At 43.5% G+C, this 23,602-nt stretch overlaps 1 protein-coding gene across 1 annotated transcript in view; it reads left to right on the top strand.

The window, feature by feature from the left end:
* Positions 1-730: 730 nt before the first annotated feature.
* The window catches only part of COLGALT2 (collagen beta(1-O)galactosyltransferase 2), a 114,618-nt gene continuing 91,746 nt past the window's right edge, over positions 731-23,602 (top strand). The window contains exon 1 of the mRNA XM_058539891.1: positions 731-1,106. Coding sequence (XP_058395874.1) covers positions 844-1,106 — 263 coding nt within the window. The 5' untranslated portion in view covers positions 731-843. The remainder of the gene's footprint in view (positions 1,107-23,602) is intronic.

Below are 23,602 nucleotides of genomic sequence, written 5' to 3' on the forward strand. Positions count from 1 at the left end.
AACCACCTAAGCGAATTTCCTCTTTTACAGGCCATCCTGTCAGGAAGCCTAGGACACTGAGTTAGCGGTAGAGTGGGTTTCAGAACTGTGGGCTTTCCTTTCATTTCAGGGGTTCGTCGATCTGACTCTAAAATTCTCCAGGTCTTCAAACTTGCTGTCATTGGGGGGGGGGGGTGCTCAGTCAAGAATGAATTTCAAGAGAAATTGAGTGTAAAAGGAAATGCAAACATTCTGCCTTTGTGGAAGTTAAAAAGTTGTTTATCATAGTAATGAACAGTTGGGTGACTTTCCATTTAGAACTCTACCCATTTAATCAATAGGTGCATTATGAAAAACTGGATACATTGCATCACTGTGAAGGACTTTAGATTGCGGTTTGCAAAAGCAGAATAAATTTTCTTGGAGTTGTACTGTATGTACACACACACACACTTAGACGCCCATTGGCAGACACGGCCACACCTCACAGTCTGGGGGAAGCCACAGACCTCAGCTGTACAAGCTGAGCCTGGACTGGAGGAACTTCCCGCAAGACAAACAGCCCCACAGACACCGTCTGGGAGCCTGAGCCTCAGGCGAGCGCTGGCAGCCGCAGGTACGCGGTGCTCACCGCGTCAGAGCCTGGGCGGCGCGGCGGCGGGAGGGTCCCGGGCTGCAGAAGTCGGTGCCAGCGTGCGCGCCAGCCGGCGTGGGCCAGCCGCAGCCTTGTCCGCCCCTCGCAGCCCGCCTCGCTCCCCGGAGCCGCCGCCGCCCCTCCCGGTCGGCCTCGGGCGCCCTCCAGCAGCCCGGCTCGCGCTCGCGGCAGGTCCTCCCGCCGTCCGCCCGCCCGCCACAGCCTTGAACATGGCTGCGCGCCCCGCCGCCACCCTCGCCTGGTCGCTGCTGCTCCTCTCCTCGGCTCTGTTCCGCGGCGGCTGCCGGGCGCGCTTTGCCGCCGAGCCGGACTCGGAGGACGACGAAGAGGAGGCGGTGGTTTTCCCCGAGTCGCCCCTGCAGAGACCCACGGTGCTCGTGGTCGTCCTCGCCCGCAACGCTGCGCACACGCTGCCGCACTTCCTCGGCTGCCTGGAGCGGCTGGACTACCCCAAGAGCAGGATGGCCATCTGGTGAGCCGGCAGGGGCTGGAGCGGAGGCGGCCTGCCGAGCGCCCACGGCGCGGCGCGCTCAGCCCTCGCCGCCTGTGCGGGTCCTGGGCTGGGACCGCACTCGGCCGGCGGGCACTGGGCGCGGCGCCCCGAGCGCCCGAAGCTGCCGCTGCAGGGCCAGGGGACCGCTTGGGGAACGCGAGAAAGATGGTGCGCACACCCCCTCGCTGCTGCGCGTGTTCTGGGCGCATCAGGAGGTCGGGTTGGAAAGGATGCGCGGGTCTGTGTGCGCACGGGGTGCTAATGGGAGTAACCACTCTGCCTGAGCTCCTGTGTGTGTAGAGGGGGGGTGGATCGGGGTGGCCTCGTCCCTCTCCTCCACAAGGGCTTGGAGAAGTCCCGCAAAAGTGCTAGCTTTCCCCCCTCTCCACTTTCGAGGTTTCCTTTTTCGCCATCTCATATGCCTTGCCCTGGAGTGAAGGGAGAGAGTGCCCGTCGCTGCCTACTCCTCCAGACGCGACAGGGAACGTAACTGCGGCTGGCAAGGGGGGCTCCGCAGTGGCTGGAGTGACGAAGAGTGTGCCGCCCTGGCTTCCCGGTGCCGGCTCCAGCTCCCTCTTCAGAGGCTGGAAAAGTGGCTCCACCGGGGGGGAGAGGAGTCTGGACCCAGAGTTTGAGGTTAGGTGGGGCCCGTGAGCCCTGTCTCCTCTGAGCGCTCCAGGCTGTCCCCGCCTGTGCATCCTCCTGGGGCACGTTCCCCGCCACAGATGCAAACCGCGCGGGGCACCCTGGGGTCCTGCGTCCTGGGGATGGAGCCGCCTTTGGGAAGGTACACAGCCAAGTGTTGTTGCCCTTAGGATAGAATCCTGGGCCTGGTTCCTGTGTTTGCTGCGCGGAGGGCCAGGGCATCAGCGGGGTGGCTGCCCACCCCAACCCGGTAGAACTCGGTCCAGTCCCGCACCTTTTATAAACGCAGGTATCAGAGGGCGAGAAGATAGTGGCCGGGTGAGCCGCCAAGGGGCCTGTAGAGGAGGAAATGATCGCTGGCCGGAGGAGATAGGCAGCCGGGTGCGTAGACAGGAGGACTGTGGCCCTCTGAGGAAGAGAGAGACCAGGTCACTCCGGAGCAGTTTCTGTCTTGTGTTGATAAAGGGAGCTGTCCATAGACAAGACGCATCCTTAAAGCAGCGGTTGGGCAGAAAAGGAAGGATAAAGCAGTAGCTGGAATTGGCAGCCAACGGGTACCTGGTGGGAGAGGCGCAGAGGTGAGAAAGCAAACATGAGCTGTAGCGCAGCACTGTGCTATACACTGCTTTACTATATGCCCTGCTATACGTGACTGCTGGCACGGAGAGGGGCATGCTATGTGGAAAGTGGGAACGCTGATGCAGCCAGACTTTAAACCAAAAGGAAAGATTTTTTTTTTAACCACTTCAATACCAAAAAAAATTTCACAAATGTCGGTTCTTAGATGCTTTTTTCAAAAGACGTGTTTACAATATGGTCTTGGTCTTTACACATAGTTTACTTTTAAAGAACATCACAATAATTACTGTAGGAAGTTAGTGAGGGGTGAACCAGGTACTTGACTCAGGTTTTGCTACCTGATGTACAGACATTACCTCTTTTATCATACAGTAAACTTATAAAGGAGACACTATGATCCTTATTTTACAAATGGAGAAACTGAGACTTGGATCAGTTCAATAACTCACTTAAAGTCACAGAATTAATAAATGGTAAAACTGGAATTTGAACCCAAGTTTGTTGCTAAAGACTGACCTAAAAGGTAGTGGTGGGAACATGATATAAGCAAAACTTATATAAACCTATAAGCTACAGATTAGGAGACCTGAGTTGTTTGTCACAGGCTTGATATGTGGTTTCCAGCCAGTTGCTTGGGATTCATAGATGTCAGTTTCCTCAGCAGTAAAATGAGGAAACTGGAATAATGATTTCAAAAATTCTTTCTGGCTCTTGAATTCCATAGATTTTGTGATATGATCAGAATCAACCAGCAGTGATTGTACATCCTAAATCCCGCTGGGTGTTCCAGGTTCTATGGACATCGGTGTTCTGTTTAGAGGGGTAGTGTTCCAATTCCGCATAGACCCTTGGGATCTATTTTCCCTTCCTCTCATTCATGGTTCCTGTAACTGTACCTTGTCTTTTATGGCCAGTGTTGGAAAGTTAACCTAGGAAGTTAACCTAAGTTAACCCTAAGGAAGAAACCCTAGGCTTGGGTAAGGCCTTGGGCAATACCTGCAGTAGCCACTGAAGATTCTTCTTTGAGTTCTTGCTTAGAAACCTGATATCATTTATTTGGTAATAATAATCAAAATGGCAGTTTTTAAATGGTCCTTTACAGCTCTCAAAATACTTTCACCAACTATGTTCTCTCATTTGATCCTTACTACCATTCTGTAAAGAAATAAAATTATCTCCATTTCATAGAAGAAAACATTCTGTCCAAAGTAGCTGACTTACTCAAGGTTACATTTATTTGTTAATTTCACAACTACTTAATAGTAAGAGCTCCCAGTTCTTCTAAGCACTTTACATTAACTGCCTGTTTTAATCTTCATATTAACTCTATCAGGTAGGTACTATTGTTATCCCCTTTTACAGATGAGAAAACTGAGGCACAGAGAGGTTGTGCGAGCTTATGCTCTTAATGACCTTCTTTTGTAAGAACCAGGCATTATGTCAGGTTCAGGCTGAAAGAAGTTGAATAAGATGTGGCTCCTCAGAGACAAATATGGCTTTTCTCACAGGCAGTATAAGGTGATCTGAATGGCATTCATAGGGTTTGGGGGAGCAACAAAGGACTTCTACATCAGATTGGGGCAGTTGTGTGATGGAAGGTGTGTGGTCTTGTGGGGTTGACACTTAGTTTGAACTCAGTTTTGAAGGACAAATAGGAATCCACTAAAACCTGGGAAAGAAAGAGGGTTCCAGAAAAAGGGAACAGAGCCGCAAAAAAAAAAAAACAACAAAGGCACTGGGACATTAACCAGAGTTTCCTATCAGGGGAGATAAAGTGGGTGGCAGGTCTACTGATTGCAAATCTCTAAACTCATTGCATTTAGCGATTTGCACCACCAGAGCCGGCACTAAGAGAATATTTGGTTGGAAAGGTTATGGGATATAACCCTTCAGGAGGAGGTGGTACCTCAGTTTAGGATGCTACAGCTTTGAGGGGCTTCTGCCCATTACTTACCTCTGGTCTCTCAGTGCCAAGCTCTACTCAACCGTCTGAGATGCCAAACTGACTAGTATCCACTCTGCAAAGCCAGCACATGCTGATGTCAAAAATGGTCAATGTCAAAAATGGCTGTGAGCAACTCAGAACTTGGCAAAACAGAACCATGTTGAGTCCAGAGTCTGGGCTGCCACCTTTCATTTACTCTTATCTCAGGAACTGCAGACTCACTCTTCTCTTCTCATCCACATGCTTACCCCTAACAATGGCTGGAGGAGCATCTGATAAGACCTCTTTTCTTGCGTGAGTAGTTGAGAGGGCTGGTTCATTGATCACATTTAGACTTCTCCGTGATGTGACTTTTTTTCTCATCTAAAGTTCTGGAACAGATCTGCGCTGAGTACCAACAAATTGACTTGAAAACTTTTGCTGTTGGAGAATGAGTGCAGTTATCTCAGTTAGCATCGAGTTTATTTGAATTAGATTCAATTAAGGCAAGTTTCTATTTTGGAGATACTTTGCACCAGCAAAAAGAAAAAGTTGTCACATTTACCTGTCTGATCTCAAAACTCCACCAAACTAATTATTTTCCTCCAAATATCACAACTCTGTGATAAGGAACTAAGATATTCCTTGTGTTCTTATTAAAACCTGCACTGAGTTAATGGGAATCACTGCTGTGCTGAGATGAAAGGAGCTGTTTGGCATCGTGACATGCGGCAGTGCAGTTCAGTGGGTTGTCTTTAATTCGGTGGAGCTGTGAACAGTGGCCTTAGCAATAGATGGAAGGCTGACCTCATCCCCCTTCCCAAACCTATGATTAAGGGGAGCAGCGCCAAGTACCATGATCATGAAAAATGGAGCAGGGCACAAGGAAAAACAGTTGACCCCAAAGATGCATTAAGTTTGTCTTTTGGAGAGCATACTGTTGCCTGCGGGAAGACAACTGGAATTCAAGAATCTGTGCGGTCACAAGGCAGTAACTGCTGTGTAATTGTAGAACGATTTGGGCATTTCCTTTGGTCGAGTTTTGAAAAGTGATATACTACATTGGGAACCATTGTATGGCTTTCTAAATAAAGAGATGAGTTACTGTTGATGGAAATAAACAATGGTGAGCTTCTACCTGTTCTGGGGCACTGATTCCATTTTACACACTACTTTGTGCAGTGTTTGGGGATTAGCTTGGATTTATCTCCACTTCTTGATGCTCAACCAGTAGCATTTTGGTGACTAGTTAACTAGATACACTAATATAAGTGTGTTTAGCGGCCCGCCCGGTGGCGTAGCGGTTAAGTGCGTGCGCTCCACTTAGGTGGCCCCAGGTTCGCAGGCCTGGATCCCGGGCTCGCACCGATGCACAGCTTGTCAAGCCATGCTGTAGTGGCATCCCATATAAAATAGAGGACGATGGGCACGGATGTTAGCCCAGGGCCAATCTTCCTCAGCAAAAAGAGGAGGATTGGCATCGGATGTTAGCTCAGGGCTAATATTCCTCACACACGCACACAAATATATATTATATGTGTGTTTATGAAATATTCCAAACTACTATTAATGATAGTTTTTAGCACCAGGGGTGAGAATGATGTTCCATTTTCTCATTACAGTCTTGACATTAAATTTACATTATCTCTGTGGATAGAAGTATCAGCTCCTGGCTGGAAAAGTAGATGACACTTTGGTCCTCTTCTCTCCATTAGTCTGTTTTCCTCATCTTTCCACCTTATTTTTCCAGCCTGGGGTTTAGTCCTGAGGAGGGGGTATGCAAGCCTAGAGTCAGCTAGACTGGGGCTCAAATCTCCTGTGTGATTGTGGGCCCATCGGAGAACCTCTAATCCTGGCTTCCTCATCTGGAAATGACTAATAATAACACCTACCTCAGAGTTATTGTAACAAGCAAATGAGATAATGTATGTAGAATGTCTTTTACATAAATGCTACTAAGTAGATAATAGTTGCTATTTCCTATCCACCTTTTTCCTTTTGTCCCATCTCCTTTACCTTTCTCTTCCCAGATGAAGATTTTAAAAAAATATATGTTCAAAAGGAATTCTGTTTATTTTCTTCCTTCCAACAAAAAGTTACCAGCAAAATGAAAACTAACATTTATGGAGGTCCTGTTCTAAACTCTTTGGTATGAGAACTGATTTACTCCTGACAACAACCCTAGGTAAGAGACACCATTACTCTCCTCATTTTACACAGGAGGAAACTGAGGCACAGAGAATTTAAATAACTGGCCTGATTTCATAAGGCTAGTGCACAGTGGAGCTGGGACGTGACCCAGATGGCTAATGTCGCAGACTGAATAGGGATGGTCTGTTTAAGATCAAGAAAGGACCAATTAGTTCTAGTTTTTGCTTCTGTCGGTTGAGCCCACTTAGGGAGATAAGAGTGCTAGTGTTTCTTTCAAACAAAAATGGCCCCTTCTGCTTGAATGACACAGGGGACTCAGTGGTTCCCTTCCGCTGTCTTGATAATTTCATCACTTAGCTTAGGTGTTTTCCAGTTACTGAACTCTGCTCTATGTTGGTAGATTTCATAGGAACAGAATGAGACTAAATATATGGGTGCACATAAATATGCAGATCACTTGTGATGATCACAACACATAGCAACAGCAAGAAATTTATCAAGTATTGTTAGCGGCAAATGAATAAGACAGCCCTATTCATACGCATGGTGGCTACAGCATTTGGGGTTCATACTGGTAAAACAGAACATCCGTTTTTCAGCCTTTTTAATTAGTGGTCTTTAATTTGGTTGACGCTTAGACTCAACTTTCTTTCAAATAGTTGGAGAAAACTATCATTCCTCTCTCCACCCTCCAATTTCAAAACACAATTGGATCTCAGAATCATATATTTCCTTTGGGTAGAAACTGAAGTGACTAATAAATGTCACCAATCCTATTGTTCTAGTTACGACAAATTGCCCACAGAATTAGAAAGGATGCCTACACTGCCCGGGTTCTATTTTTAATTGACTTCCATGGATGGGGAAAACAAACACATGGCAATGAAAGGATTTCCCCCCGGTCTGTTACATAGTGAATAAGTGTGGGGATGAGATAACAGATTTCTAGATTTTAAACCCTATGGCTGGACCGGCCCGGTGGCTTAGCAGTTAAGTGCCCGCGCTCCGCTGCTGGCGGCCCAGATTCGGATCCCGGGCGCGCACCGACGTACCGCTTCTCCAGCCATGCTGAGGCCGCGTCCCACATATAGCAACTTGAAGGATGTGCAACTATGACATACAACTATCTACTGGGGCTTTGGGAGAAAAAAATAAAATTATAAACCCTATAGCTGTTTTAATGTTGATTATTTTGTAATTAATATCACTCGTGGTTTAAAGGAGCATGCCATTCTAAGCAGGGTTTGGTTTTACACATTTGTCTTCAGCTCCTTTCTCCGGGTCATTCTACCACTGAGTTTCTCTGTGACTCCAGGTACATAAGCATGCTTCTTGTGGCCCTCTCCCTTGACTGTCTCTGGTGGTCGTAGGAATGAACAGTGAAAGCTTTGTAGCCAGAAAGGCTGCTGGCTGTGCCTATTCCTTTTTCCAAGGCTTAGCTGTACGCGTGGTCATATCACTGTGTGGCACTGTCTTCAAGTCTATGGCACAGTATAGCAGGACCATTATAAGGCTTATATAGGGACTATAGTAAGGCTATTATAAGGCTTGTTTCTGCACGTTTCTTCAAATAACGTAACAATATACAGTAGAGTTCAAGTCTAAGAGAAAATGATTAGCCTATAGTATGGCTGTTAGTCCTAATCCTCAGTTACCATATTATGAAGAGGTTTCACTATATGTGTTTATTTTTTTATTTTTATTTTTTTATAGTTTTTATTTATTTATTTTTTCCCCCAAAACCCCAGTAGATAGTTGTATGTCATAGCTGCACATCCTTCTAGTTGCTGTATGTGGGACGCGGCCTCAGCATGGCCCGAGAAGCGGTGCGTCGGTGCACGCCCGGGATCTGAACCCGGGCCACCAGCAGCAGAGCGCGTGCACTTAACCGCTAAGCCACAGGGCCAGCCCTCACTATATGTGTTTAAATCATAGCTATTATTCATCAGGAATTACAAAACGTATGTACTGTATATGTTTTGACATTTTTATTCTCAAAGGAGTGACTTGTTCACTTAATTGCACTTACATTGTTAGCGTATCAAAAATTGCTGATTTAAAAAAAATTTTAAATCCCAGAGGGGCCTTGAAGATTTATTTAATAGTAATTTGGTTATTTTAAGAATTTTCTCTCCTGACTTTTTTTTTAAATTGAAACGGTAATACACTCCCATAATAAAAATTCAAATAGTATGAATGGGAATAGGATAAAAAGTAAATCTCCCTTCTTCTCCATACCACCTGCCAGAGGCAACCAATGTTAATAGTTTCTTGTGTATTCTTCTAGAAACTTTCTGTGCATATACATATATCCTTTTAATGTTAACTCAAATATGAGTGTTTTGTATATCCTGTTCTGCATAAGTGTGATGTTTTTAAAGCAATCTCTCTATCCCAGGTTTTTTAAACTCGGCCAGCCCACCTACACCCATGCCCTGGGTGGCACAGTAAAAACTAGTCTCACACAACACCTGTTCCAAGTAGTTACTCTAAACCCCTCCCTGATTACACTCATCCTGCTCTCTTGTCCTTGTGTCTCTGGCCCCTAGAAAATCTGACCCTATGCCATTAAAAAAAAAAAACTTTTATGAAGTGTAATATGCATCCAAAACGTGCATATATCATAAATGTATAACTGGATAACTTTTCACAAACTGAACACAGCCATGTACCAGCACCTGCCTCGCCAGGCCTGGGTTCATACACAGCAACGCTTAAGGGGCTGAGTATCCCCTGCCCCCTGGACTTTGTCTAGGCAGTCAAGTCCCCATCAGGCCCACCCTGTGTGCACTTGCGATAAGCCCCCGCTGTCTGACTCTTTGACCTGGCTTGCCTGGCCCCTGTAGGCATCTGGGTGGTGACCCTTGTTTCCTCCTCAGGCTTCTCAGGAGGCCTGGGACTCAAGTAGTAACTGTTTTCTAGAACCAGCAGGCTTGGCAAGCTGCCAGCGAGTGACCTAGTGGTAAAAGGATCAGGATCGTATTACTTTTCCCTCAGCTCTCCATCCCTCTGGTAGGAAAGCTGTGTGTTAATGTTCATAAAAGTAAAAAAGGATCTCATTACAGGTAATAATTGAAAAGTCATGCAGAATATAAACAGAGTGGCTGTAATTAATTCACTGGGACTTGCTGCCGTTCAGATCATGAAAACGCAATGTTTGTGGTTGGTGGCATTAGCCAAGTCTCTTGCATGAATTAAACCTTAGATTTGGCTGAAGGGCATTTCTTTTCCTCTCCAGGAGCACCATACAGAAATTATTTCAGACTTAGACTTCCAATAATAGCTTCATGATATCCCATCAGGGCTGAATTTAGACTTTGTAACATGTTTCATTTAATTGAGACAGCAATTATTATTTTAATTGTTTTCAAATTTAGCAAGCTAAGGCCTGTCCCTGACTTGTGGATTTAGCTGATGAGATTTTGTTCCTCTGCAAACATAATGCAAAATATTCCCCTCTTTCTCTAGCATCTTCTGATTAATGTTTCAAGACCCCTTAGAAGATGTACATTTCAGAAACGTATGGGATAACATAAGTAATGCTCCTGAGCTGCATGCCCCTGAGAATATGGCGGAAGACTGAGTGTGGGGTCAGGCCGTGGCTGATGAAGCATTCTCATGAGTCCCTGGTTTAAGTGATACATTGGCTGTATTGGAAGAATTCTTTACCTTCTGGGTTGAATTATTTCAAAGTCCGTTGAGGAACGTGTCAGGCTGGAGAGGGGAGGTTCCTTAAATGGAGCTTTCCCCATTTTGGCTGTTGCTATGGTCTGAATGTTTGTGTCCCTCTGTGCCAAATTCATATGCTGAAATCCTAACCCCCAAAGATGATGGTATTAGGAGGTGGGGTCTTTGTGAGGTGCTTATGTCCGTGAGGGTGGAACTCTCATGAATGGGATTAGTGCCCTTATTTAGAGAGGCTCCAGAGAGATCCCTCACCCCTTCTACCACGTGAGGACACAGTGAGAAGTCTGAAACCTGGAGGAGGGCCTTCACCAGAACCTGACCATGCCGGCATCCTGATCTTGGACTTCTAGCTTCCAGAACTATGAGAAGTAAATTTCTGTTGTTTATAAGCTCCCCTGTCTGTGGTATTCTGTTATAGCAGCCTGAACAGACTAAGAAGGCTGTCAAGTCCAAGAAAATCATGACGATAGCCAAAGCTGCCTACACGTTACACAGGAGGGAAGTAGAACTCTCTTTCCTTCCCCTTTTCTTTCTGAGAGTGGTTGTGTATGTTTTGGAGGTGGGGAGGGCAGTGGGCTATGGCAAGCTTCCCATTCTTACAGGATGGGGGATGATTCTGAGGAAGGGAAATGTATGGATGTACGTTGATTGGCATTTTCCCTAAAAGTCATGTTAAGTGAGAAATTGCTGCTTTTCAGGGTCTTGGGAAAGGCAGAATTTTCTGGAGCCTGACAGTGGAACTGAAATTCCTGCGCTATCTGTGAGAAGTATGCTTGTGGACATTTGGGACCATGGCATTCCCTACATGGAGTCCCTTGCTGGACCGCTTTGTAGTTTCTTGGTTTCTATCCAGCCCCACAGTCTGTCCAAGCTCCACACACCAGAGTGATTATGGTTGAGACCCGCCAAGATAGTGGAAAGTTGCTGCCAAGTGGAATTAGGATTTTTCGTGTCATCCCCGCACCGTTGAACAGTAAGCTCATATGCAGCTCCGTTGCTGCATTCTCTCTGCTAGAGGCAGGTTGTGGTGGGAGAGCATTCAATCGGACCCTGTCTTGTGTTCCAGATGGATTTTGGGGAGTTGGCGCGTCAGGTTTGAAACAGCCACATACTGAAACATTTTAGAAGATTACAAATCTCCTCTCTGCCTTTCCCCAATCTTGTCAGACTGTAAGATTTACTGGGCACATTGATTTCCATCCTAGAAAATTCTCTTTAGTGAGATAAACTGTGAGTTTCTAAAGCAATGGGCTAACAAATGTTGCGTACAGCCTTTTATTTGTTTGGTCGTCGCAGATTGTCTATGTGGATCAATCCAGGTAATCATGTTGAAATTAGTAGTTGAAGTGGCCTAATAGTGACTCACCCCCACTGGTCAAGTTCAGTGGCCAGGAGTGGACATGGCCCTTATCACTGTTCTGTCCACCTTTTGGTGTAAGGCTGCTGGGCTTCGGCTAGTGGTTCCTCAGTGCTGGTTCGGGGGCCAGCTGCATCACAACGCCTCGGACGTTTACTACTTACACAAATTTCTGCGCCCCATTTTAGCCACATTCAATCAGATGGCCTGTGCGAGGGGCCCGGGAATCTGTATCTTAAACATGTACACAAGTGATTTAGAGGCAGCTCTGGGTTTGGGAACTGCAAGAGATGAGCTCCTAGAAGACCCCTTGAGGAACAGGGGACCCTCAGGGAAGGACTGAAGGCTGTGTATGCATCTAAAGTACAGGCCATGGGATTTTCAGAGCTCGGAAAGTTGGCCAGCTGTGGAATCTTCTAAATCCAGGTTGCAGATGCTTAAGCAATCAAGAAGGCCAAGGGGTTTTCTTATTAAGAGAAGCAGTAAAGTACAGGATGACAAAGGGGAGGCTCTGCCAGGCCTGTGTCATTTATGTTTTTTATTGAGTCAAGCATGTGTGTTCTCCCTCCTTCCAACAGTGGTTATTTAAAAAATATATATATATTTTTTAAAGACAGTGCCTCAAACTGCCCACTGTATGAAGCACCTTGCACTGGGGCTCGGTATAAAATGACACTCCCTCAAACCGTTTATTTGCTCAGTGTGTCCCACTTCATGAGTTCGTTAAACATCTAGTTTTATGGAAGAAGAGATATCTATTGATGAACATCTCGTAACCGAGTGGAAGGAAATCAAACCAGTGCATTTCCTTCAAATAAATAGTAGTCATTTGAACCACTTCAGTCCTCAGATTCCCTAATCTTGGTTCCTTTGTTGCTGGTACTTAATTTTCTTATCTTTGATTTTCTCTTTGGCATGCTATTAAAAACTCCTCCCCTCATTTGTGAGAATGTAAACAGTCTATTAAATTAGCCTGCTTTTAGTGGTTGGCAGTTCAGCCTTACTGTATGATATTACAAAGTCCATAGCCTGGTGCCTTCACTGGTTATGAAATCAAAACATAACTTTTTGAAAATTCACACAGTTCTAGTCTCCCGTATGAAGGATTGTTCTGAGTTTGTCGCTGCTGCACAAAGGTATGTTCTAGGTTGATATGGTAGCATTATTACAGCCTCACCTACAGGCAGCCTTCTCGGGGGAAGATCACAATGCAGTTGCTAAATCTCTTACTGTTCCACACCCTAGTTTTATTGTGTCCTTTCGGTGACAGTTCTATCAAAAATTCCACAGTCAAAGTTCTCAAGTTTATGCATCCATTTTCTTTTTTAGTCCTTTTTCTTCTCAAAAATATGAGCTGCATTCTATAGCTCTGTGTATCCCGCTGGCACCTGGGGGTCTCCAGGGCAGTTGCTTCTGGTCAAAAGGAGCCTCATCCATTTTCCCCCCAGTGTGCAAATATCATTGTTTTGTTGCTTATGTTGTCTCGTGAAAGGACTGGGAGGCGTTGCTCATGCTGTGTCACTTTGAACAAGCCGCTGTTCTCCCTGGGCCTTGGTTTCCTCTCCTGTAACGTAAGGGAGATGTGCTCGAGTTGTGGTTCTCAAATGTGGCTGCTTGTTAGAATCATTTGCTGAGGTTTTAAAATATGCCGGTGCCTGGGCCCCAGCCCCAGACCATGGAAGTCTGAATCTCAGGGGTAGGGCCAGGACAAGTGACATATTTGGAAAACTTCCAGAGGGTGGTATAATGTGCAACCAGGCTTGAGAACCCCTGGATGAGATGTTCTCTGGGGTCCCTTCCCCAGCTGACATGCGTACCGCCTTCATGGGAGTGAGCATTTCTGAAGAATTTTCATGAATCATAATTCTGCATGATTGATGTTTCCTAGGCCCTCAGCCCAACCTTAGATCTTTTTGGAGTGGCCTAAAAAAACCCTGAGTTTTCTTAGAAGCTCATTATATTTCATCCTGTTGTAGACTGTGCCTAAAGGTGTTGACTGAGAGTGTTGTCTCCTGCGGGAGGCGTGTGCTACACGATGACTGAGCTGCCGAGGGACATGGCAACAGGAGGGCTGGCCCTGCAGTGGCGCATATTGGACTTCTCACGAAGGGGCTGTGAGCACCAGGTGGGGAAGCAGCTGTGGTCCAGGGCTTCCTTCCTGTGGTACACAGATGCTGTCCCTTGGCTGAGGGAGCTGCAAATATCAAGGCTTCTAAGCGCATCTAGCCACGCTCCAGCAGCTCGGGATTCCTGCCTGCCGTGTGTGTTTTGGTGTGTTGCCCAGCCTTGCTTTTCGGCATTCTGTTTCAGACTAGTGCAGGGCCTCTAATCATCTCTGGATATTGAATTCTGATGTTACTTTTAATGGCTTTGGATTTTAGCTTCTTTTGTTTCTAGATTTGCATAAACAGTGCTGCCTTTGTCCTGTGGTCTTGCCACAGCTTCAAAGCCTTAACTGGGCATCAAAGACACCCTGGATCCTCATTTCTTAGGCATCAGATTGCAGCAACCCCAGCAGGTGACTGAAGGTTACAGCCTCACTTCTGGGCCCGTTTTCTGTCTCCCAAAGAGGATTAGATTCTGCCAAGTCCCCTTTGATAATGGTGCTGAATCTTAATAGTTTTTCCAAAGGCCTGTGCAAATACTGGTAAACTAAAGGGACGCTGCTGGCATTTGCCTGAAGAGGAAAGGACAGTAATTCACTGATATTTACTGAACTTTCCCACCCCCATAAGAGGCAGATTATTAAGGGTCCCTCTGGGAAGCATGGAAGCCTCAGGCCCATTGGCCAGTCTTTGCTGACGTTGGCGTGGTGAGGGCCAAACCCTCATTTTCCCATGTGTCTTATCAGAATAAAGTCAGTAATTGAACTCTTGGCTATCCATGAATGGATCATCTGTATTTTGGGTATACAGAGGCCAGTTTTTGATAACAGGTCAATTTGGTCCAATCATCCAGCAGCACTCCCCTGAGCTGTGTCTGTCTCTGTGCTGCTGGATAGTTGTGTGTTCAGACACAGAGAGTAATTTTTGTCTCAGCTCAGAAGAAAACCTGGAAGGTGTGCAGCAACATTCCGTGTAGGGCATTCCAGTACCAGTTTTATCTGATTTCTTGGCTTTTGCAGCATCTATGCCATGTACCACTGTATTTTCATATTTTCTTGAATTCTTTGCCTTGTCTTAGTCTTCTCATCTATACAATGAATGCTGGAGAGGCTAATCTTTAAAGACTAGTCTAGCCACAGCATGCTATGTGTTTGCACTTCCACCACTGATACCGTGAAAAATGAAACAACTTACTCTCTTGCTGCATTAAGATGGCATTTGGGCCTTAGTTTCTTTATTTCTACTTAGATTTAATTCCATCAGTAGTTTTGACTTATCCATGCCTCATATCCGTGGTCAATAGACTGATAGTTCATATCTATATAAAATTATAAAATTAAAACAATTTTTTGCCCTTTGTGATGGTTAATTTTATATGTCAACTTGGCTGGGCCATGGTACCCAGACACGTGGTTAAACATTACTCGGGATGTTTCTGTGGAGATGTTTTTAGAAAAGGTTTACATTTAAATCAGTGGACTTTGGGTAAAGCTGATGGCCTTCCATAATGTGGGTGGGCCTTATCTAATCAGTTGAAGGCCTGACTAGAACAAAAGACTGACCACCTGAAGCAAGAAGGATTTGTGCCATCAAACTGCCTTTGGACTTGAACTGCAATGTTGGCTCTTCCCTGAGTCTCCAGCCTGCCAGCCCGCCCCAAAACTTTGAACTTGCCAACCTGCATAGTTGTGTGAGCCAGTTCCTTAAAATCTGTGTGTGTGTGGCGGGGAGAGAGGTAAATAATATATTATATATTATGGAGAAGTATACAATATATTATATTATATAATATGTTATATATAATATCTCTTTCTCTATGTATTTCTCTGTTTATATCCTATTGGTTCTGTTTCTCTGGAGAACCCTGACTAATATAACTTCTAACCTGAAAGAAAATACCATCTCTTTTATGAACAACAGCCAAAAGAAAGGCTGTGATGAGAGGAAAAAGAACCCAGAGAATTATGTCAGAAGAGAGAGTTCCAGATCTGAAAACTGGGTAAACCATTGCTATCTACACCCGGGGTGGAATATTTGTGGCTGAGTGTACATATTGCAGGTATTTTGTTAGATTTGACTTTTCTCCTGCGTGCAAAATAAGTAAGTGCAAGTCTTCCCTAGAAGGTCCTCTTTTTTTTGGAAAAGAAAAAACAAAAAGAGTTTGACATGTGCCATTGCAATGGGAAACAATGTATACGTTTGTTCTTTGCAAAAGCCCTTGGCCAGCCTGCAGGCCTGTGTATCTTGCTCAGTCTACTGTGTGAGAAAGTAGCTTGCAGGTGCACTTTGGGGCTTAGGAGAACCTGGCAGTTGGAAGTCAAGTTTCAGCAGGCTAATGGAGTATTACACTGAAGTGATAGCTCCTCCCCAGGGAGAGGTTACTCCACAGTGGTGTCGTTACACCGTAGAGATGCTGAAGATTGGTCAGCGCTGACGCCTTCAGAGGCCAGGAGCAGGAAAGGTCCTTGTAACGTGAAGCTGGGTGGGGACGTGTCCTTCCTCGCTGATGCTTTAGTGTAGGAGCGGAAGAAAAAAGTCGGGGGCGTGGAGGTAGGGGAGACAGAATCACTTGTCTCTTCATTTTGAATTTATAGGCTACAGAAAGATAAAATTAATAGGGCAACGATTTTCTTTTGCAAAGAGTGTTCCCGTGGGTGACCCTTTGATTTACATTCCTGCAATTCAGTTTCTAAATTCAAACTCTTTCTTTTCTGAGCTATAACCAAGAAATAAAAAAGCAAAACCTTGGGGGCTGGTCTGGTGGTGTAGCGGTTAAGTGGGCGCACTCGGTTGCGGCGGCCCGGGGTTCACAGGTTCTGATCCTGGGCGTGCACCAACGCACCGCTTGTCAGGCCATGCTGTGGCAGCGTCCCATATAAAGTGGAGGAAGATGGGCACGGATATTAGCCCAGGGCCAGTCTCCCTCACCAAAAAGAGGAGGATTGGCATCAGATGTTAGCTCAGGGCTGATCTTCCTCACACACACACAGAAAGCAAAACCTTCTGCTGGATCAGAATTATCTTGAGAAAGCACTGCTCTTTGGCTGCCCTCTCTGATCTTGGCTGCTCCGCTGATGCTCTCAAGCTGTAAGCTAGCCGCCTCCTTTCCCTACCATCTAGCTCCAGCTTTTTTGGGTTTCTAAAGTAAGTCTCTTCTAGGATGCCTTAGCAACACTGGGGCTCAGGCATGGTAACATAAAATGCCCTAATGAGTTTTTCTTCTGATGTAACAGTAAATGTGATTTGAGGGACAGAGAGTCAAACAATTTCTGTCATGAAGTACAGTGGATTTTGAAGCTTTTCTCTCTTCTGTGTAACAAGGTATCTGAGATTTGGTGTTGCTTCCCCTGATCTGTATATCAGCTGTCAAGTTTTAGATAATAAATTGTGTTGACATTCTGTAGCTTTGAGCTAGGAGGCAAATAGTTTCCCTAAAAGGAAAACTTCATCTTTTTGATGTCATAGGAGCAGAGGATAAATAAACCGTAGTCCGTGTTTTACCTTCTGCAGTCATTTCTCCGCAGAATATTTTTGGCGTTCTCATTCTAATTAAATCTTGCTATTTTTACTCACTACTCTTACATCATGGATTTGGCTCTATTTTCTCTTTTCCAATTTGTTCCTCTTAATTTTTTCAAAGAGGCATTTTTTTTCTAGGTAGGTTTTAATTAATTTATTGATGGATTGATCTGTTTGTTTATGCATAGAATTTGCAGTACTAGAAACTCAAGTGTCTTATCTGAAGTAATTAGGAGAAGCTGTTCTTTGCATCACCTTGTAAAAAATGATTATGACTTTTAAAAATCCAGACAGGCAATTCTTGTTTTCAGCAACTTAAAAAAAAATATTTGTCTTTCTTGGCCTTTGATCTCTGAGAAGACCAAGGTTACACGGCTGCGGTCTGTAGTTAATTTCAACCGGGGTGGTGAAATAATACACTATTGTTTCCAGACCCTCGAACAATCAACTGTTAACGAGTGAGGTCATTTTTGGTAGAAGAATTGCATTTGTGATTGTCTCAAAAGAGACGTGGGCTGCAGATTCTGTCTGGGGACCTGCTTCCAAATACTTGTTTGAACGCCCAGCTTAGTTTGAAACTTGGCCTTAATCTCACTTTTCCATGTCAAAGAGCTTGAGTGCTGCACATCCCCAACCAAGTAGATAGTAAAACAAAGACCAGTAACCTGTTGTTAAATGAAAAGTGAAAGGGACAACAGTAGTCATTTTATGATTCTTTCCGTTTAATTCTATCACTAAGTAGAAATTCATCCTTTTTTCAGTCTCTATAGAAAAGTAGAAAACTTTATTTCTTTAAAAGTGGTTTTTTTTTTTTTTTTTGGTGAGGAAGATTAGCCCTGAGCTAACATTTGTTGCCAATCCTCATCTTTTTCCTGAGGAAGATTGGCCCTGAGCTAACACTTGTGCCCATCTTCCTCTATTTTATGTGGGATGCCTGCCACAGCACAGCTTGATAAGTGGTCTGTAGGTCCTCGCCCGGAATCCAAACCCGTGAACCCCCAGCCGCTGAAGTGGAGCACACAAACTTAACCACTATGCCACCGGCTGGCTCCTCTTTAAAATTGTTTTAAATATTGAAGTGCTATGTAAAAATATGAAGTGCATGAATATTTTCTTGCTTTACCTTAAAGGCCTGATTTTTTAATGTTAAACTGTAACCAGGAGTGTGGTAACTGACCTCCATGACGGCCCCAATGATCTTTGCCCCTTGGTGTTCACTCCTTCTGTAATCTCCTCCCGTGCCAAATCATGTGACCAATAGAGTAGGTGGCAGTGAGCGTGTGAGACTTCTGAGGACAGATCATAAAAGGCACTGCAGTTTCTGCTGTGGTCTCGTGGATTGCTTGCTCTGGGGGATGTCCTCCATGCCATGAGGACATTGAGACAGTCCCAAGGAGAGGCCATGTGGAGAGGAACTAAGGCCTGCCATCAACAGCCAGTACCAACTTGCTGCCATGTAAGTGACCCACCTAGGAAGTGGATTTTCCAGCCCAGTCCGGCTTTCAGATGACATCTAAGTACAAGCTCATGAGAGACTCCAAGTGAGAATGTGATAAACACTTGACCTACACAATCTGAGAACACAATAAATGTCACTGGGTGTCCAGATATAGACCCTGCTCCCACAGAGCTTATGGTATGCTGGGGGAGAGCAATGATAAACAAATAAACAAACAAGATGATTTTGAAAGATATGTGTTAGGATAAAGCAAAACAGGATAATGGCGTATGTAGGAAGTACTTTGATAGACAAGTACTTCATATGTAAGGTGGTCAGAGAAGGGCTTTTTGAGAAGGTGATATTTGAGCCAAGGCCTAAATGATGAGGAGCTGCCCTGTCAAGATGGTGGAGAGGAGAGGAATGGAGGAGAGAAGGGGAACCAGTCAGGTTCCTAAGTCAGGGAAAGATTTCACTTGTTGGAACAAAGCAAAGAAGGCTAGTACGGTTAGTCTGTTTTGGACATAAGTCAGAGTTGTCTCCTGAATGGTACTCCATTCTTCTTTGGGCTTCTTCTGGGGGGAAATATGGTCACTTTTCAATATCATCAACAACAGTATAATATGTGTTTATTTTAATTCTTATCAATCCATGTAACTATACAATTGAACCTCCACAAGTTAGTGCAGATAAATATTATTTGTGCTATTAACCTTTGAGTATTGTCAAAGGTCAATAAATTCAAATGTCAGCCAGTTCCCTACTTGAGCATCCTCTGCATCCTGAGTTCACAGTGGAATGTTCTCAGAATACTTTTTTTTCTCTATTGTCATCAGTGGCAATGCCATAACTAACAGGATTCAGGTGGATGATACTCATGCAAAATTAAAGTGCTTTATTTGAAAATAACAAAATAAAACTAAACAAAACATACAACCCCAACAATAAATGAGGACATTCCGCACAGCCATCCAGAGAGTCTAAAAAACAAGTGAGTGCTGGACATCATCAGATCTGCGTCTATTTCTTCCTTAAAGCACAGGTTAGGAGTGTTGAAAGAACCTGCTCAACTTACAGCAGGCATCACTGAGTTTTAGGTGGATTATTTGCTGTACTTTAATTTGTTTTCTTAAGGCATGAAGCAAAAATATAGATCAGTGTTTTAGATCCTGCTCTGCATCTTCCCACAGAAATCATTTGAACACAGTCTGCTATTGATGTCCCTGGTCCCTGGTTGACATCATAGCACATCTCATCTTGATTAAAAAGAACATTTCTCAGATTGGCTCTGGGCTAAACAGAGCAGTTTGTTTTTGGTTTGCTTCAGTTTGTGCTTAATTTCTGAATTTCAACTGTTGAGTATTATACCCCTTAAAAACTCTATCAGTTTCCATTGTTTGAAGCTTTGATTTCTTTATCTCCTAAAACAGGAATGAGACCACCAAACATAAAGAATGTGAATTAAAAACAATCTTCTTTGGCTGAATATTTATTTTCTTTTTAATCTGCTACTTTGTCAGTTAATGTAACAGAGAACTTTGTCAGGCTCAAGTACAGACAAAGGGTACTGATTACTGATTTAAAAAGAAAAACCCAGTAAATCAATATTGGAGTTACGTTACCTGCATAAACCCATTAGTTCTGTCCTGGGGAAAAGTCTCAATGAGTAATTATTTCAGACCAGTGAGCTCATAGCTGTCTACTTGGCAAACCTCAGCTCTGGTTTCTTCGTGAAAAATAAAATAACTGCCAGGATTTTTCTGTCTCATACCTGAGCCCTCACAAGTGCTGTTTTCACGCCTTAAGATTTAGATACTTTAGGTCAATGACATGTCCTCTGCCTCCCATATAGTGCAACCAAGAAGTGAGTTGATATTGAAAAGCCAAAAATCAGAGTAGAAAGTAGTGATTCATTTGTTTCAGAAGAGAGAGGCACATTTATAGAGACTGAGAGAAAGGACCTTAGCCACTCAAAATTCAAGTGTTCAAATTCAAGATGTTTCAAAATCTAATCTCTAATAAAATAATAGTTATAATCTAGTTTGCTTTAAGCAGATGTATGGTGCCACAATAATCTTTATTTGTTTTTTAAAAGCTTTCCCTACCCCCCTACATTTGGCATTCTTACTGCTTGCTGCTGGCAGAAAATATTTCGTCCTTCTCAATTTATTCTGATCCCTGCCATCTGGAGCATCTTCCAGCATATTAAATTCTGACTTTGAAAGATCACATATTCGTTTTTGGAGGGGCCTCTATGTCAAACTTGGCTCTAAAACATTTTATGCCTTTTCACTTAGTTTGTGTAGTAATTCTATGTATATTTTATTAAAAGTCTAGATTTTTAAGGTAAAGTGAGGAATGTACATAGTCTGAAAAAGGTTTATACTGTTCCTTGATTTTATTAGCGATGAAAAGTTTCCTATGAATGAAATCATTGTTAAGATTTGTTTTCCATTTTGTTTACTTTGCTTCTGAAAATGTTTTGAAACCTTGATTTCTGGGAATGCAATTCTTCATATGCTTCCTAGGAAAGGAAATATAACACATCATTTAGAATAATTAATACAAGAAAAGGAACATCCTTCTTTCTTCTATGATACTATAATGTAACAAATCACCCAGCCCTCAGTTCAAACATAGTGAAATGGATGGAAAGGGTATTCAATTTGTATGAGTTGAATCTCTCAAATATAATTTTTAAAAGTAGTTTCATTGTTTTCAAATACATCTGGTAATTTAGGGTAAGGCTATTGCTATCCTTAGAGAATCATTTTTAATTAATATCTGACAATCGCGTCTGCTTAATGTCTTTTTTGTTGGTATATGAATTATTTTTCTAAACAGTTTATTAGATTATATGGTACTCTGCAATATAATACGTTTCATTTAATGATGAGAGCTAATATTTAGTGCACACTTACCGCGTACCAAGCATTATGGTAATACTTTCCAGGAATTAACTTGTGCAGAGCTCACAACAACCCTATGAAACACATATTACTATTAGTAGCCGCATCTGACAAAGGGGAAGCTGAAGTTCAGACACATTAAGAATTTTCCAGAGCCACATGCTTGGTGGTAGAGCAGTGACTTGACCCAGGCCCAGAAGCAGGTTGACTGTGAAGCTAATGAAGTTTGAGCTTCCGTTGAGCTTCTGTTCCGAGCTTCATTGCAATGTATTCACATCTATTTTAGTAAAATTTGCAAAAGGAAAATATTTTATCAGCAGTTGGCTAAGACCACTTAGCCAACTTCCCCTCTATCACACTCCCCTTATTTTGCGTGGTGTTGGAGTGGCAATGGGTGTACCTGGGATCTGGTTAAGGGGAAGCTTACTTGGGGATGCATTTAGTTTGGGGTTAGAGGAATAATGTGTTTCATAGTCGCTTCCATGCATTGGTTATTACTCTTGTAGTCCACTTGACACACAGGTGAAGGACCAAAACCTCTGTTATGTAGCTGGTATCAGAAGTAAGTGAGATGTAGGGGAGAAACAATGTTTGAAACTTGTCTCTGGAAACTAATTCCAATCATCAGACGTGAAAAATTTTAAGTGAATGATTTTGTTCTCATTAATTCCTGGTCAACACAAAACTTCTCTTCTATCAGAAACATACTTGACAATGCCGTGAATACGACTGAATATAATTATAAACCTATCGGACACTTTTATTTTTTCTATGAGAATCGCATGCAATGGAATATATCAAAATTGCTGTGACTGAGGAGCGCAAACCTGGGGCAGTATGTCTGAGTACACACGTGTTTTCTGCACAGCAACACCTCAGCTTGTGTTCTGGCAGATCTGACGCATCTTGGCCTGACAAAATCTGGCAGTTCCATTGGAAACGGCACACAAAACTGTCACCAACACAGTGAAATAGCTTGAAAGTTTTCTAAAGTATTAATAATAAAAAGCGAATTTCAATCCAAGTTGGTTGAGGAAAGACTAAATTATGTATCTATTCTCTCTATACAAAGAGATATTGTAAAATGATTGTCATATGAAGAAGTGATCAGACAGTGTGTAAACCAAAATCTAAGAAAGTAAGTTTATAGAAGGATGTCAGGTAGTCAGTTAATAAAATAGTTTTCCGGATTTTGGATGTTTGTGGCGTTTCTCAGCTTTTGAAATTTTTTTATAATTATTTCATTATAACTACTTAACTGTAAGACAAATGTATTCATTTGTTATAATTATATATATAGTTATTTTTCTCATTCTGAATAAATATTCATTTTCATACCTAATTTTACATTTGGAATCTTGTATTCCTTTTCTTAAAATGGGTTGACCCAAATTATGTAAGTGTCAAGCACCATAAAACCTTGATTCAACCCCGCCCAAGTCCTTAGATTTCAAACCCAACTCTTGCCCTTCTGCACCACTCTGCCACTTGAGTAGTACACATAGTCCCTTTAAAACCTTGTTTTTACTTTTTTTTTTTGTGAGGAAGATCAGCCCTGAGCTAACATCTGTGCTAATCCTCCTCTTTTTGCTGAGGAAGACCAGCTCTGAGCTAACATCTATTGCCAATCCTCCTCCTTTTTCTCCCCAAAGCCCCAGTAGATAGTTGTATGTCATAGTTGCACATCCTGCTAGCTGCTGTATGTGGGACGCGGCCTCAGCATGGCCGAAGAAGTGGTGCGTTGGTGCGCGCCCAGGATCCAAACTCAGGCCACCAGTAGCGGAGCACGCACACTTAACCGCTAAGCCGCGGGGCCGGCCCCCTTGTTTTTACTTTTGTCTCACAAACCAGCCCTTCTTTCAATTCAAGTTTCTTCTTAGAGCTTTCTGAATTAATGAAGTTTATCCTTATTTAACACTGAAATCTCGCTGCTGAAAACAATAGCATCCCCAAATTTGTAGTTTTAAATAGTATTTTAACACATACACTCACTTTCCACAATAAAACTCTTTGGAAACATTCCATGTGGCAACTTTGCCACACTGAAGGGCAGTCCTCAGCGCACCACGCCCCACTCCAGGCTTGCTGTGTAACTCCCTCCTGGATCTTTGGTGTAATTCAGTGAATATTAAAAATTTTAGTGACTGATAATTTATAATCG

This window comes from Diceros bicornis, chromosome 4 (genome assembly GCF_020826845.1).
Source record: "Diceros bicornis minor isolate mBicDic1 chromosome 4, mDicBic1.mat.cur, whole genome shotgun sequence".
Classification (NCBI taxonomy): Eukaryota; Metazoa; Chordata; class Mammalia; order Perissodactyla; family Rhinocerotidae; genus Diceros; species Diceros bicornis.